This window comes from Diceros bicornis, chromosome 25 (assembly GCF_020826845.1).
Source record: "Diceros bicornis minor isolate mBicDic1 chromosome 25, mDicBic1.mat.cur, whole genome shotgun sequence".
NCBI lineage: Eukaryota > Metazoa > Chordata > Mammalia > Perissodactyla > Rhinocerotidae > Diceros > Diceros bicornis.
The window spans coordinates 42,736,029-42,753,393 of NC_080764.1; the positions used below are offsets into that span (position 1 = coordinate 42,736,029).

The 17,365-nt window shown below is 36.0% G+C and overlaps 1 protein-coding gene across 1 annotated transcript in view; it reads right to left on the bottom strand.

Annotated features, from left to right (window-relative positions):
• Positions 1-1,898: 1,898 nt before the first annotated feature.
• Positions 1,899-17,365, bottom strand: part of ZDHHC17 (zinc finger DHHC-type palmitoyltransferase 17) — a 96,066-nt gene continuing 80,599 nt past the window's right edge. The window contains exons 13-17 of the mRNA XM_058568743.1: positions 10,908-11,001; positions 9,948-10,031; positions 8,212-8,369; positions 7,452-7,546; positions 1,899-4,762 (exon numbers count right to left, since the gene is read on the bottom strand). Of these exons, the coding sequence (XP_058424726.1) occupies positions 4,624-4,762; positions 7,452-7,546; positions 8,212-8,369; positions 9,948-10,031; positions 10,908-11,001 (570 nt within the window). The 3' untranslated portion in view covers positions 1,899-4,623. The remainder of the gene's footprint in view (positions 4,763-7,451; positions 7,547-8,211; positions 8,370-9,947; positions 10,032-10,907; positions 11,002-17,365) is intronic.

The window sequence follows — 17,365 nt, forward strand, 5'->3', positions numbered from 1 at the left end:
CAGTGAGACTGGAGACACGATTCATGGGGCTTTGGATGGAGTACACAGGTCTTGCCTCTGTAATGGGGAGTAATTAACCCTAAACTGAACACTGCTCTGGTCCTAACAAATCTTGTTTAACGGCAAAACCTAAAAGGATCAGTTTCCAAATAACTGCATCCCAGAACGAAGAATTTTTTATAGGAATACAAAAATATCCAGCACTCAATTCAGTGTCTGGCATCCAATCAAAAATAACCAGGCAGGCAAAGCAGCAGGAAAACATGATCCATTTTTCTCTCCTCCCCCAGAAAGAGAAAAATCTATCAAACCTAACCCAGACCTGACATAGATGTGAAAATCAGCAGGTAGGTATTCAAACAGTTAATTATAACTGTACTCCATGTTTTCAAAAAGTTAAGTAGAGATATGGACAATATGAAAATGGTCCAAATCAAACACTGTAGGTGAAAACTATAATGTGGGAGATGAAAAATACACTGAATGGTATTAATGACAGACTAGACAGTGCATAAAAAATTTAAGTGAACTTAAAGACATAAAACCTATCCAAAATAAACACTGGGCAAAAAGAGAATTTAAAAAATAAATTGATCAGTGAGCAGTAGGACAATCTCAAGTGGCCTAATGTGTAACTGGAGTTTCCTGAAAGGGAGGAGGAAAAATATTTGAAGAAATAATGACTGAAAAATTTCCAAATTTGATAAAAACTGTAAACCTACAGATTTAAGCAGCAGCAGCAGCAGCAATGAGGCTTTCTGACGCTTTGAATGGAAACAGTCCCTCTCTTTGAGTACTAGAAACACTGCTGTCTAGTAAAAAGTATTTTTCAATCCAAGTAAATGTCTGATGACAGATTTCTAGTAAAATTTATCTGAGCAAAACATTCATACTCCAATTCAAAGGCAAAAGGAGTTTTCTAAGAGACACATCTGGTTTCCTTGAGTTTGTGACTTAGCTGACCTAGAACAAGGGACATCTGAGTGTTCCACGTGGAATTACAGATTTTTTCATTTTAAAAGTCACATAAAGATATTTAGTAGAAAACTCTTATACCAAGAACTTTATGAAAGTGAAGGTTTACTTTCTGACAGAAGCAAAGATTTCTTGTCGTGGTGTATACCACTTGTTTCCCATTATCTCTGCAAACTGTTAGACCCAGACACCCATCCCACAGGTCCAGTCTTCCAATCTGGGAAGGACTAGGGGATCCAGACAAGCAGACAACAAGCAGGAGATAAACACCTAACTGGGATGAAAACTGAGGGCCTGCTGTAGAATTTGCTTTATTTTATAAACTTGTTCAAAATGTTGTTACTTGAGCTCTACACAGCTCTGGAGGCATTATTTTCAATATCATAAAATATTTATGAAATGAGTATTAGTCCAATCTGAAAATATTTATTACCACTGGGTTCTCAACTGAACCATAAACAATCATGTGAACAAGAAAGGGTTCCTTCATGATTTCTGCTTTTTAAATTCCCCAATAAAGAGCTTTCTTTGTCATGCATAGCTTCTCAAATAACAGATCAATGGCTTGGTAGGTTTCATTTTGCAACATTTTACTACAGTGTCTTTAGACATATTTATTTAAAACTTGGAGATTCACACAGTCCCTAAGGATCCTCATTAACTCCATGGAATCCAAAATTCTTAAAGAAAAATTTATTCTCCTTATTAAAAAAAAATTAATTACACACACATACATAACACACAGGATTGGAGTTTTTTCAGAATACTACTACCACCTTTTACTTTTGCCAATTTCTACAGTCTTGTGACCTGAATCCTAGTTGACCCAGATAGAAATATATCTTTTCATATCATAGGTACCACGACCAGTGTCTCATCAATTTCTTGAAGTGAACTGAGCAAAATAACAAAGAAGCACACACTTAAGAGTCAATATTTATTATGATTAATATTTTACAAAATTTTGACAGATTTAATTTATATAAGGAGAGCTAATTTATTAAACACTTGACAGGTTTTTCTTTCCACAGAGTAACACGGTAAGTAGCAAAATAATACTTGGCACAGTTATAAATAAAGAAAATATAAAATAAAAATATCCATAGCTTAAGTATAATGATGCTGTTTTAAGCCTATTAATATTTCAAATAAATTCCTGGGGACAAAAAAAATATGAAGAAAAAAAACTCCAAAGAAATAATTCATGTTCAGAGCTGAGAAATAAGTTCCTATTTGTTAAAAGTATCCAATTAAGCTGATATGAACTATTCCCCAAAGGGTCACCTTCATACACAACTTTAGAACTGGTTTAAGCTCGTTCCACACACAAGACCTACAGAAGAATTAAACAGGCGGTACACTGCTGCACAGTTGGCTCCTGACTATCTGACATTTCCGAGTCATAGATCTCAGTGGTACTCTGAGATGGTTAGTATTAAAGCATTAACGTTGCAAATATTTTCCATGTAATTATACATCTAGAGTTTTTTTTCTATTTAACTGAAAGACATCTCTTTTGCACTGAAAAGAATATTGTACCACAAAGAAGGAACATGGTAACAACACTCTTATCCAAACTCTGAGAAAACCACCATTGTATTTGTTAATAAAAATGTATTAAAAATTGCAACTGAGTCTTCATGTGAAGTGGCTCAAAATACAAAAAATTAAAACAAATTCTAGCCTTTTATAAATAACTTTGAATTTAAAAATTATCTAAAATTTCCCCCAATTAGTAGTCAAAACTAGCAGAGACATTTGTAAAGTTAACCAATTTTTCACATTCTATGACAAAATGGCACAATGCTATCGCCACCCCACACCCATCTCTTCCCTTTTCAAAAATAAAGTACGTATGCCAATTTTCTAATATTAAAACACTCACGTACATTAAGGGTAAATCTTTTTGATGTGTGACTTATGGTCAAAGAAACTACTATATAAAAATGGTACTTGAAAATACTGAACATCAACTATATACATTTTCACTGCTCCTCTTACTAAGGCAAGGGGCGGGTATACCACTAGATTGCTTTAATACCTGTAATCTGCATTTTACAGGGAATACTAATTTTACCAAGCATCAGACATGCAGTGAACTTGCAGATTATAATGCCTATTAACAGCGATATTGAACATCACTAGAAGCTCATTAGTTATCTCCCTTTTCCTTTTGGTTGGATAAAATGAAATGAGCAGCTTTAAATACACTAACACATACAGACACAAAGAGAAAACTATGTGATAAATTATTTATATACAGATACACAATCTTTACACTGGTCTGGGATCTGTCATCTGACCACCCTTTCCCACCCTCCCCCAGCCCATTGCCTCTCACAGGTTTCCCACAGGTTGCTCGAACCACAGTTTGCTACAGCACTCAGGAGGACTAAACTGAGTCTCACTCTGTAAACAGTATTTACGGAAGCAGTATAACTAAGTTCACCATGAGAGTATGGAAATGCTGCAACAGAAATTGATCAGTGCATCACGTTTAACAGTAAGAAAATTTTTCTGAAATTGTTTCAGACAGCATTAACAGATTTCAAAACATTCAATATTTGGAAAATTGAAATAATCTTGGGGATTAAATTCTGATAGGTCAGTTTTTTTAAACCAGAATATACCATTAGCTTTTCTTTTAGTCACATATGCTATGTACAGAAATCATGCTCCATCTTTAGCTAATCTCCCTTTTGTCTACAATGTATTTTGCAGCTCAAAATTTAAAAAGTATATCCATTTATATCTCCTTTACTGAGAATTTTGCATTAACTTATTTGTTCTGCCTTTTCTTGATAATGCCTCAACTCTTAAAAGTTGGACTGTTTGCACATCAAATTAAATTCTAATTTATGCTTTACTGGATAGTATGTGCTAGTATACATTCTATGAAGTGTATCATGCACTTAGTAGGGCTTTTAAGTTTCAACAAAATAAGATGACTTACTCATGCAAGTGCTTTATTATCAGACCATAAAACCTCAGAATAAGGTTACTACAAATTATTTCACTGAACTAGAAATGTATCAGCGTTGCAACAGCTGATAGCAATAAAATATTGTTAGCATATGTTTTTTGTGAACATTATTTTCTTGTACCTTTGAAGACACATTATAGTAGATCCCTAATAAAACCACATGATTTTCACCACAGTATTTCCATGTACATTCTAAAATGTACATAATACTAGTATGAATCAATTTAAGACACCTCTCCTGGAATTAAATGCAATACTATTAGCACGTTGCATCATAAAATTTAGCTGTATACCATAAATTTAGTTTTACTAGAATCGAGCATTTCTGATCAGTATACCATGTCTGTCAACAGAATAAGTTCACTCTTTTTTTGTGAAAAATGTTATGAGAACAAAACCAAAAAGTTGAGTATGTTATGAATTCCCACATTAAGAACCATTAAAATTCTTTTTAGGATCTTTCTTCTTCCCAGAAGTGGCAGTGTGTTCTGTCCATGTTTACTTTTGTTAATAAAAGCATTGAAAAAAAGACTGTAAAATTCACTGTTAGCCCTACATATAGCATGCTATTATTCAAAGGATGTGGATTCGAGTGTGAGAGAGACACGGACAGACACAATTTTCAGGCACCACTCAGCAATATGCTTCATAAGGTAAAGATGTTGCTACACAAGCTGGTACCCAGATCCCGATATTTGGTCATATTCTATCGTATACTGCCTGGTCCAGTCCACAATAACAGGGCGAAAGAGGCCACAGCATCGAAATTCAAAGAAGTCTATAATATTCCTTACACATCCATGGCTAAAAACCCCCCCAAAAAAAGGAAAGGAAAAAGTCTATTAGTACAATGATTTAATATATGAGTTTACTATAATTTTGGTGTTAAAGATATTATTTTCTAAACTTAAAAAGTCATGTTACTTGCTGTAAAGAACCTGTTTATAACTATAAAATATATATGCCATTCGTGTTTCTTCACAGCTCTGCCAACACTGATTTTTCTTTTGCTAATTTATTCGGTTACACAATTATAAGTTATTCAAATTTGCATTTCTTTCATTCCTGTGTCATAGGCAATTTTTGATAAAAACCTTTCCTTGATTGGTGGATCTTTGGTGAGGAGACTAACTACATCCAAAATTGAGAAAGTAAAAGACAAAATAATTACAAATAGTATGAATTTGGCAGTGCCCCTAACAGTAACAATTTAAAAAAACAAATGTCAAGGAAAAGTTCAGGCAATTTTAGGCCTTCAAGAACAACTTTGGAAAAGCAGTCAGTTTTACAGCTTATATAATTATTGTGCCTACTGGGGGAAATCTCAAAACTACCCAAATGACTCTCTTATTTTTGCTTTTATTTAAAGGTTTGCTTGCTTCCCAGAAGCATGCAATTGTTAAAGCATGCTACCACAAAACCTTGAAGGTAGCAGGCAAGCAGCTGGAGTACAACTCCAAGTTTTAACTCTTTCATATACTTAGGAAACTACTGTTTCTAAGCATCAAACTGAATGCAAATTTAAAAAATATAAATATATAAAGAATAGGACAGTCTCTTCAATAAATAGTGTTGAGGAAACTGGACAGCCACATGCAAAAGAATGAAACTGGACCACTATCTTACACCATACACAAAAATTAACTCAAAATGGATTAAAGGCTTGAATGTAAGACCTGAAACCATAAAATGCCTAGAAAACACAGGTGCCAAAATTTTTGATGTTGGTCTTAGCAGTATCTTTTTGAATCTGACACCAAAAGCAAAGGCAACAAAAGCAAAAATAAACAAGTAGGACTACATCAAACTAAAAAGCTTCTGCATGGCAAAGAAAACCATCAACAAAATGAAAAGGCAACCTACTGACTGGGACAAAATATTTGCAAATCATTTATCTGATAAGGGTTAACATCCAAAACACATAAAGAACTCATACAACTTAATAGCAAAAAAAAATCAGATTAAAAAATGGGCAGAAGATCGGAATAAACAGTTTTCCAAAGAAGACATACAGATGGCCAAAAGGTATATGAAAGGGTGCTCAGTATTACTAATCATCAGAGAAATGCCACACCACAATAAGATATCACCTCACAACTGTTAGAATGGCAGTTATCAAAAAGACAAGAAATAACAAGTGTTGGCAAGCATGTGAGAAAAGGGAACCCTTGTGCACTGTTGGTGGGAATGTAAACTGGTATAGCCATTATGGACAACAGTATGGAGCTTTCTCAAAAAATTAAAAATAGAACTACCGTATGATCCAGCAACTGCGCTTCTGGTTATTTATCCGAAGAAAATGAAAACACTTAACTCAAAAAGATATATGCACCCCCATGTTCACTGCAGCATTATTTATAATAGCCAAGATACGGAAACAACCTCAGTGTCCATCAATGGATGAATGGATGAAAATGTATATACATACACACACACAATGGAATATTATTCAGCCACAAAAAAGAAGGAAATCTTGCCATTTGTGACAACATAGACAGACCTTGGGGCGTTACACTAAGTGAAATAAGTCAGACAAAGACAAATACCATATGATCTCACTTATATGTGGAATCTAAAAAAACAAGCAAATGAATGAAAACCAAGCTTACAGATACAGAGAACAGATTGGTCACTGCCAGAGGTGGGAGGTAGGCAAAACAGGTGAAGGGAGTCAAAACGCACAAACTTCCAGTTATAAAATAAATAAGTCATGGAGATGTAATGTATAGCATGGTGACTATAGTTAATACTACTGTACTGTATATTTGAAAGTTGCTAAGAGACTAGATCTTAAAAGTTCTCATCACAAGAAAAAAAAAAATTTTGTCACTATGTGCAGTGATACATGTTAACTAGACTTATTGTGGTGATCATTCTGCAATGTATACAAATAGCGAATCATTATGTTGTACACCTGAAACTAATATATTATATGTGAATTTTTAAAAAAAGGAAAAAAAAAACTAGGTGTGTAGGAATTTTTGTGTCATTCAGAGGGCAAAATAAAATAAATAATTCGCACTGAAAGGCAGCTGCCCTAGAGTCTGGGAAATTTCCCTAAATATGAATTTCAACTGACTGTATTTTTTAAAATCTTATTTCAATTCTCTAAATATATTCATTTTTCAATAAAAATCTGTAAACTGATGGGAAGCTTAAAGAACAAATACTAAATGTCAGTAGGTGAATAAAGTTTGAATTGTGCAATTTAGAAAAAGAAAAATATCACAAATATATATACAGTTAATGTCACGAATTCTAAAGTTATGGTGAACTAACCAAAGCTATGTCTGGCAGAAATCTTAGAATTCAGTAGGATTTCTAAGCTATTTTACATATTGCTAAGTAAAAGAAATACTCCCTGCTTAATATCCTATTGCCACATCTAAAGAAAATACTTCTCTTTGATGTATTCACTAGATACTTGCTGAGTTTGGTTAGTAAGGAAATTTATATGCCAAGGGAAAATACTAAATTTGTAAATGTTACATACTTGAACGGGCTTTCAATAGATGTTGTCGTGACTTTAAAGTGCTTGTATCTTCTGGCATTCATTCTCTCATTTGTAGTAATGCCTAAACATGATATCTAAGGGGCAAGAAAAAGCAAACCATTAAACTGTCTCTGAATAGTTAATGCAAAATAAGTTAATTCTCAAAAGGACCAGGATGGAGAGAAAAATGATGAAGTCCGTTTTTGGTTTTCCATCAGGAGATTATCAAGCTGGTTTACATGATATTTTGACTCTCTTAAAAGTAGCCAGTTAAAGGGGGAAAATACTTAAAAACAGGTTACTTGGCACTGTGCAGGTGGGGAGATGAACACTATGTACACAGACCATCTCTCCATCAGCCCCTTTACGAAGGAGCTTTTAAAAAAATCCTTAATTCAAAAAAACCCAAACGCTTGAATAAATATTGATATTTATGGGTAATAAAACATTACTATGAAAATGAACACAAAATTAATGGCATCATCAATCTAAGCTCACACTATATCCAAGTGGATGTATGTGAATCAGGAGCAACAGGAATAAGTTTTGTTGAGAGTAGTACTGCAAGTCAGAAGTTCATGATATGAGAAAAGGGAGGAAAGGAGGAGGGAAAGAGGGAGGCAGACAGGAAAAGTAAACTGAAAATTGTAATCCTTGAGCAGTCAGAGTGGTTAAAGAGGGGATATTATCTCTTAAGCAAGGCGTGAGTTTCAAGAGTTCAGTGAGTGCAATGAAGAACAGATAAGGCAGCCGCACGCACCTGGTACATCTGACACATGAGTAACACAGCCACCCACAGGAAATGAAAGACACTGTTCAGAAACATCCAAAACATCCACGGGGAACATGTGGCAATCTGAGTAATATATGTCCAAAATCCATCCTTGGTGTACGTGGTCTCACAGTGGAGTCCCCAGTCTACAATGAGAACAGAAGCACTCGTATTTACTCAGTAATCATCCAAGCACCTCGTGCAGGCGTTTGTGGTGGGCACCACTTAGAAAACATGGTCCAGAGTCTAGCTTTAACTGATGACTTTTCATGCAAATTTTTTATACTCTTCAATAATCTCATTATACATTAGTGAAAAAACATATCAAAGACAGAAATGGAAAAAGCAGCAGCCAATCTTAAAAAAAAAAAACTACCATACTGTAACAATGTAGTTTTTATTTGATTGGTATTGCATACATCAATACTTAAAAGAACATTTTCTTTAAACTAAGATAAGATGATATATAAGTGAGATTTTTTTTGGAGGGCAGGTATATAACATACTAAGATCACCTTGGTGAGGGGGGCTTTTTCTAAAACGAAATCGACTCTTTTTTTGTTTTAACTTATTTTATTTTTTGTGCTGAGGAAGATTCGCTCTGAGCCAACATCTGCTGCCAATCTTCCTCTTTTTTTGCTTGAGGAAGATTAGCCCTGAGCTACTAATCTGTGCCAGTCTTCCTCTATTTTGTATGTGGGATGCCTCCACAGCATGGCTGATGAGTGGAGTAGGTCCGCACCTGGGATCCAAACCTGCAAACCAGGGCCGCTGAAGCGGAGCACGTGGAACTTTAACCACTCAGCCACGGGGCTGGCCCCCCAAAATCACTTCTTTTTGAGAGCTGCTGCCAAAAAGAACTACTGTTATTAGCAGGACTGTGTGTGTCCTCTCTGTTAGGTGTGTTGGGCCAGAAATTAGGTCAAGATCTTTGACCAAATCTTTCTATTAATCTCTATTTGAGGAAGTAGCCTCCCTTTTCATTAGGGCAATAACAGAGATTATTCTTAATATCTGTGGGAGTAGAAGGACTAGGAAATCATCCTTCCAAGACTTATTTTTAGGCTAGGATCTAATACATCTTTATGCCAAATACCACCAAGCCCTGAAGCATAGTAACTAATATCTTCATTTAAACTTTCCAAATTATGTTCTCAATGCAATAAAAACCCATCACTTCCTCTAAGATACTAAACCCATATGATCAAGTGAATGAAAACTTATTCTTAAACAAGTAACTTCTAATACCTTTTAATATTCTCTAACAGATAATAATTATACCTTACTTTTCAAAATATTCAAGTTCTGTGCAAATTTAACTTCAACTATATTTTTCCCGCTTGGTGAGAGAAAGCAACTAGCACAATCACAAAACCTATAAACTACTAGAGTAAGGCAAGGACACGATGTGAAAAATGTTGGTGTATTTTACCCAGAAGCTTTTCAAAGCCTATTAAGCCAACGAGTTTTTCAGAGGACATATGTACATGTATTAAGAGGTTAACCAGTTAACTTATTGATAACTCTGTTGCTTATGCTACATGTTGAATATGTTTGATAGTTCTATATCTACCTTTTTCTTTATGCGTCATTGTAGTGAAGTGCCCCAAACCATATTTTTTAGTTAAAAGACTTCTGTCATTATCATATTTTTTGTTAATATGATTAAGGATGAGTATGCAAACATTTGTGTTTTAAGAAAGTAAAAAACTAACTGTACTCACAAGAAATACAACCATAAATCATCCAGCAGATCATAAAAAGCAAGAAGAATAGGTAGCCCATAAAGTATCTATGGTTGCCTGCACCTAAAAAACAACACAGAAGCAATTTTTTTCAGCTAAGAAAAAACAACTGGAAACACACCCTTTGGAGGGTTGAGGGTAAATGCCATGAACGGTGTGATCAACTTAGACAATAATCACATACACTAATTATTTTATAAAATTTTCTTCAAGAAAATAAATGTTTTAATAGAAGTCTTAAAATAAAAATGCTTATAATTACACACAAAGATGTGACGACTGCTATGATACTCATTCTGAAGGCAAAAGAGTCCCAATGAACCAAATAAACCACAATTCTGAGCTTTAACCCTACTGTTTGCCTTATGAGGTTTAAAATAACCCTATTTTATAATAAATTTTATAATCCAACTTTTCAAAAGCTTCTCCCCAACAGAGTCACACAATCTTTGTAATGTTTCCCTGCTGTCACCTCATAAAATCCCCAGGGCCATCTCTCAGACCACTTAGCTCATCTCCTCAGACTGCACGGTTCTTGAACACTGAGGTATGTGGAGTCCTCATCTGTCACTCCCCTCTGCCTCTGTACATAACATCCTTTGAAGTATTTTTATTGCCTTACTTTCTCTAGTTGAACTAAAAAGCAATACCATCTGCTTCCTTATCAATTTCACTGTTATCCGATGGAGAAAATAAGAGTAGGCACTAGAAAGAATTGATAGAGAAATGATATCAATCTTTTCTAGAACCTGATTTTAACTTTTTTCCCTCTCTCTCAACTGAGTTGCTATTTTGTCAACCAGAAGATAAGTGGAGGGATGGGGGGTGTAGTAGGGTGCGGGAAAGACCATTCCATCATCTACTTTAATATTGTACTTTATTCATTACTTACAGTAACTTAAATGAACACTGTAGTCAGAAATCACTAATAAAACTTACCTACACAGTTGCCCACCCATGGGCAGTGATGATCAAATTTCGCTATGCAGCGGTTGCACACACCACAATGTTTGGACCTCACTGGTTTCCGTATCTGTCGACAGCATGTTAAAAGATTATAAAGTCATTATACCAAAGACAGGAAAGCTAAACATTTACCTTCCCAAGATACAATTATGAAAAAATAAAACTATATTTTTTGAAAAGGATTATACAATGTTTCCAAAGGAATAAGTTGAAAAGGACAAGAGTACTCTAGAATATAAACTTTAAGAATGGAGCAATTTACAAAAGTAATTAAGAAACAAAGACCCATTTGCTATTGCAACGAATGGTAATATATTTAATTCACATCCATCAAATTTCTGAATAATAAAACATATCACCCTCCAGGCATCTAAATGAAAATTTATTGTGATTAATGGTCATGATACTGGCCGTTCTTTAATAAAGTGAAATTGTTCCTTAGTAAAAGGAAAGTCAAGTTAGAAATGAATAAAAGAAGTTTTTAAAATTCCAACTCATTAATAAAATATGTCTTCCCAAAGTTAACAAATCTAGTAACAAACAATAAGTGTATACATCTTTTTTCTTTCAGTGCCTCCTGAGATCTCAGATCAAGGTACAGTATCATTTCCCCTGCTGAACTGCACGACCATATCTAAGAAAGTCCAACAGGCTTAGAAAGTTTAGGTGGTCTCGAAGCTCCCTAACTCATTCTACGAAGCTGACATTACCCTGATACCAAAACCAGACAAGGACAACACAAAAAAAAAGAAAATTACAGGCCAAGATCACTGATGAACATCGATGCGAAAATCCTCAACAAAATACTAGCAAATCGCATACAACAATACGTTAAAAAGATTATACACCATGATCAAGTGGGATTTATTCCAGGGATGCAGGGATGGTTTAACATTCGCAAATCAATCAACGTAATACACCACATTAATAAAACGAAGAACAAAAATCACATGATCATCTCAATAGATGCAGAGAAAGCATTTGACAAGATACAGCATCCATTTATGATAAAAACTCTCAATAAAATGGGGATAGAAGGAAAGTACCTCAACATAATAAAGACCATATATGAGAAACCCACAGCTAATATCATCCTCAATGGTGAAAAACTGAAAGCTATCCCTCTAAGAACAGGAACCAGACAAGGATGCCCACTGTCACCACTCCTATTTAACATAGTATTGGAAGTCCTAGCCAGAGCAGTCAGGCAAGAGAAAGAAATAAAAGGGATCCAAATTGGAAAGGAAGAAGTGAAACTGTCACTATTTGCGGATGACATGATTTTATATATAGAAAACCCTAAAGAATCCACCAGAAAACTTTTAGAAGTAATAAACGAATATGGTAAAGTTGCAGGATACAAAATCAACATACAAAAATCAGTTGCATTTCTGTACACTAACAACGAAGTAGCAGAAAGAGAAATTAAGAATACCATCCCATTTACAATTGCAACAAAAAGAATAAAATACCTAGGAATAAACGTAACCAAAGAGGTGAAAGATCTGTACACCAAAAACTACACAACATTTCTGAAAGAAATTGAAGACACAAAGAAATGGAAAGATAGTCCGTGCTCTTGGATTGGAAGAATTAACATAGTTAAGATGTCCATACTTCCTAAAGCCATCTATAGATTCAATGCAATCCCTATCAAAGTTCCAACAACATTTTTCACAGAAATAGAACAAAGAATCCTAAAATTTATATGGAACAACAAAAGACCCCGAATAGCTAAAGGAATCCTGAGAAAAAAGAACAAAGCTGGAGGTATCACACTCCCTGATTTCAAAATATACTACAAAGCTATAGTAACCAAAACAGCATGGTACTGGCACAAAAACAGACACACAGATCAATGGAATAGAATCGAAAGCCCAGAAATAAACCCACACATCTATGGACAGCTAATCTTTGACAAAGGAGCCAAGAACATACAATGGGGAAAAGAAAGTCTCTTCAACAAATGGTGCTGGGAAAACTGGATAGCCACATGCAAAAAAATGAAAGTAGACCCTTACCTTACACCATACACAAAAATTAACTCCAAATGGATTAAAGACTTGAATGTAAGACCTGAAACTATGAAGCTTCTAGAAGAAAACATAGGCAGTTCGCTCTTCCACATCGGTCTTAGCAACATCTTTTCAAACACCACATCTGACCGGGCAAGAGAAACAATAGAAAAAATAAACAAATGGGACTACATCAAACTAAAAAGCTTCTGCACAGCAAAGGAAACCATCAACAAAACGAAAAGACAACCTAACAATTGGGAGAAGATATTTGCAAACCATACATCTGATAAGGACTTAATCTCCAAAATATATAAAGAACTCATGCATCTCAACAACCAAAAAACTACCAACCCAATTAAAAAATGGGCAAAAGACCTGAACAGACATTTCTCCAAAGAAGATATACAGATGGCCAACAGACACATGAAAAGATGTTCAAAATCACTAACTATCAGGGAAATGCAAATCAAAACTACAATGAGATATCACCTCACGCCCGTCAGAATGGCTATAATTAACAAGACAGGAAACAACATGTGTTGGAGAGGATGTGGAGAAAAGGGAACTCTCATACACTGCTGGTGGGAGTGCAAACTGGTGCAGCCACTATGGAAAACAGTATGGAGATTCCTCAAAAAAATCAAGGATAGAACTACCATATGATCCAGCTATTCCACTGGGTATTTATCCAAAGAACTTGAAAACACCAATTTGCAAAGGTACATGCACCCCTGTGTTCATTGCAGCGTTATTCACAATAGCCAAGACTTGGAAGCAACCTAAGTGCCCGTCAAGGGACGAATGGATAAAGAAGCTGTGGTATATATACACAATGGAATACTACTCAGCCATAAGAAACGATGAAATCCAGCCATTTGTGACAACATGGAGGGACATTGAGGGTATAATGCAAAGTGAAATAAGTCAGAGGGAGAAGGTCAAATACCGTATGATTTCCTTCATTAAGTAGTAGATAATAACAACAATAAACAAACACATAGGGACAGAGAGTGGATTGGTGGTTACCAGAGGGGAAGGGGGGAGGGAGGAGGGTGAAAGGGATAATTCGGCACATGTGTGTGGTGATGGGTTGTAATTAGTATTTTGGTGGTGAACATGATGTAGTCCATGCAGAAATAGAAGTACAATGATGTACACCTGAAATTTTTACAATGTTATAAACCAATGTTACTGCAATAAACAAAAAATTAAAAAATAAAATAAAAAAATAAAAAATAAAATAAAATAAAAAATAAAATTAAAAAAAAAGAAAGTTTAGGTGGTCTCTATTTCTTGCAAAAATCATAAAATACATTATTCAGCTCTTGATAGGCAATAAAAAATTCGTGTTTATGATGTCTTACTGTTTTAAGTGTTGTAAAATGTTTTACTCTACATTACTCTAAATCAGCCAAGTGAATACAAGTAGTCCCAATGCTGGATATATGACAAGAGCTAAAGTTATTAGCCTATACCAGAAACAAAATTTATAATATCCTTCACTGGTGTTTCAACAAAATTACTGCCATTTCCCCAAGAGTTTGCGTAAGGTTATACACTATTCTGAGATACCAAGAAAAAAGCATAAGTGGACTATGCAGTTCTGACATGTACTAAAATCATCTGTGGACAAAAGAAAGGGTAAGTTACAGATATGAGAATAAATTTATTTAGGAGAAAGCAGCAGGATATATCAAACAAATTCTACCCCCACTTCCAATGCTCAGCTACATTCCCTTTGGGCAACACTGGACAATGAATTCTGAACAAAGACTGACACTAGGTTCCTGAACATAACAGTCTCCTTGGTTCACTTACAGAGTAATGCATTTTTAGGAAATTTCTGATCTACATGTGTCTTCTTAGGGACTTTTCTATTTATCAAAGTGAAGGATACCCATATAATGATAAATACCTCTGTCAATCTGAATCATTTTATAATAGGATATGCTCAATAATTTACAATACCAAATTATCTATCCAGAAGTACACAGCTTACAATAACATTATATATAATAAACCATTTATACTATAATGACAAAATTAGTCTTGTTCTTGCCATTAGATATTTATATAACAATGAAACTGTATTGAGTGACTTGATAAAGAATTTGTTTTCCATATGGCAAACACATCAGCAGCAACGCATACTTGACTTTGTGGAACAGAATAATATTTCCACAGAATAGCAAAACATAAAAACATCCTAGAGAGAGTGACATCAGCATCATGGTGGAGTGAGTTGTTCTCTCCCCTCTGAGTTACAACCAATTAGACGTCCACTGATCAACAGAGGATTCCCTACACAGCACAACAGGATGCATAAGAGATCCAGGCATCTATACAGCTGAAGGTAGGTGGACTGGACCCCCAGGAGGCAGTGGTACTAGGGGAGCACACCCCGCCTCCCTAGGAAGCAGCAATCCAGGGCATAGATCCCCACATTGGTCTGTACACCTGCAAGAAAACAGGCATGGCTTGCCCCCAGCCCATCTCCCAGCAGACTTAGCCTGCACACCTGCAAGTGGTCCCAGCAGTGAGGGAGAAGGCAGGCTGGCTTGCAACCTGACCATCTCCCAGTAGATGCACCATGCGTGCCCCTCCTCCTTCCCCAGCAGTCATCAGGTCTTTCTAACAGTAGGGATAATATACAAAACTCGGATTTTCCCGGCTGGGGTGGGGTGCTATGACCTGAATTCTTAAAACACACTGGCTAGTGCCAGAGAGCAGAGGCTGCACTGCAAGCAACAACAAAAACCTCTCCCTGCATAGCCCCTGCACCCCCCTAGTGATGGCAGGTGGAACTTGTGACCAGAGGCTTCCAGAACTACAGAACTGGTGACCCAGAGCCCATTGGTGGTATCCCTGACACTCATGCAGCTCCTCCAGCAGTGAGGGCTGCACACAATTTCCCAGCTCCCTGGGCCCCTGGCAGTAACAGTGACACCTATGAACCCAGTGCCCCTGGCAGCAATGCAACCAGCACCCACAGACAACCCAGGAGCAGCAAAACAGGTGGTGTATGGGGGCCGCAGCAGTGTCCAAGTCCATGGAGAGCCAGTGGAGAAATATGAGACACAGGCAACCCTGGAAGCAGCAGAAGTGCTCGCAGCCTGGAGACACTGGTGGAGACACTTGAGACTAAAGCAAAGGCACCAGCAACCCCAGAGGCACAAGCAGCACAAGGAGGGCAATGATAATGCCCCTGGCAGAGGCATTGGAGGGGGGAAAGTGCAGGCTCTTAAACACAACCAGAAACAGCACAGAACCAAAGTAACCAAAGCCGTACCCAAATAAGAAGGGTGGTTACTACCACAAATGTGCCAGCAGAAGATCAATTCATCAAACACCATGAAGAACTACAGTAACATGGCAGAACAGAAGGAGAATGACAGCTCTCCAGAAACCAAACTTGAAGTCAGAGAAGTTTACACTCTAAGTGACAGAGAATTCAAAATAGCTGTCATAAAGAAACTCAACAAGTTACAAGAAAACTCAGAAAGACACTTCATTGAGCTCATGAATAAAATTAATAAATAGAAGGAGTACTTCACCAAAGAGATTGAAACTCTATAAAAAAAACAAACAGAAATTCTAGAGATGAAGAACACAATAAATGAGATGAAAAATAATGTAGAAAGCATAAAAAATAGAGCAGACCATATGGAGAAGAGAAGCTGTGAGCTCGAGGATAGAAACTTAGAAATGAGTAGGTGGTGCAGGAGACAGAACTAAGATTTTAAAAAAATGAAGAAATTCTTCAAGAAATATCTGACTCAATTAGGAAAAGTAACATAAGGATTATAGGTATTCCAGAAGGAGAAGACAGAGAGAAAGGAGCAGAAGGCTTATTCAAAGAAATAATAGCTGAGAACATCCCAAACCTGGGGAAGGAGCTGGACTTACAAGTACATGAAGCCAATAGAACTCTTAATTACATCAATGCAAAAAGACCCTCTCCAAGGCATATAATATTAAACCGTCAAAAGTCAATGACAAAGAAAAAATATTAAGGGCAGCAAGAGAGAAGAAAATAACCTACAAAGAAACTCCTATCAGGATTTCAGCAGATTTCTCAGCAGAAACCCTACAGGCTATGAGAGAGTGGAATGATATATTCAAAATACTGAAAGACAAAAACTATTAGCCAAGAATACTCCATCCAGTGAAATTATCCTTCAGACATGGATGGAGAAATAAAAGCTTCCCCAGATAAACAAAAGCTGAGGGAGTTCATTACCATTAGACCTATCTTACAAGAATGTTGAAAGGAGCTCTCCTATCTGAAACTAAACAGCAAAGGTTTACAAAACCTTCAGCAAGGAGATAGACAGACAGAATCAGAAAATTGCAGCTCTATAACAGAATAGGTTAGTAACCACTTAATTATAACATAAAGGATAAAGGGAAAGA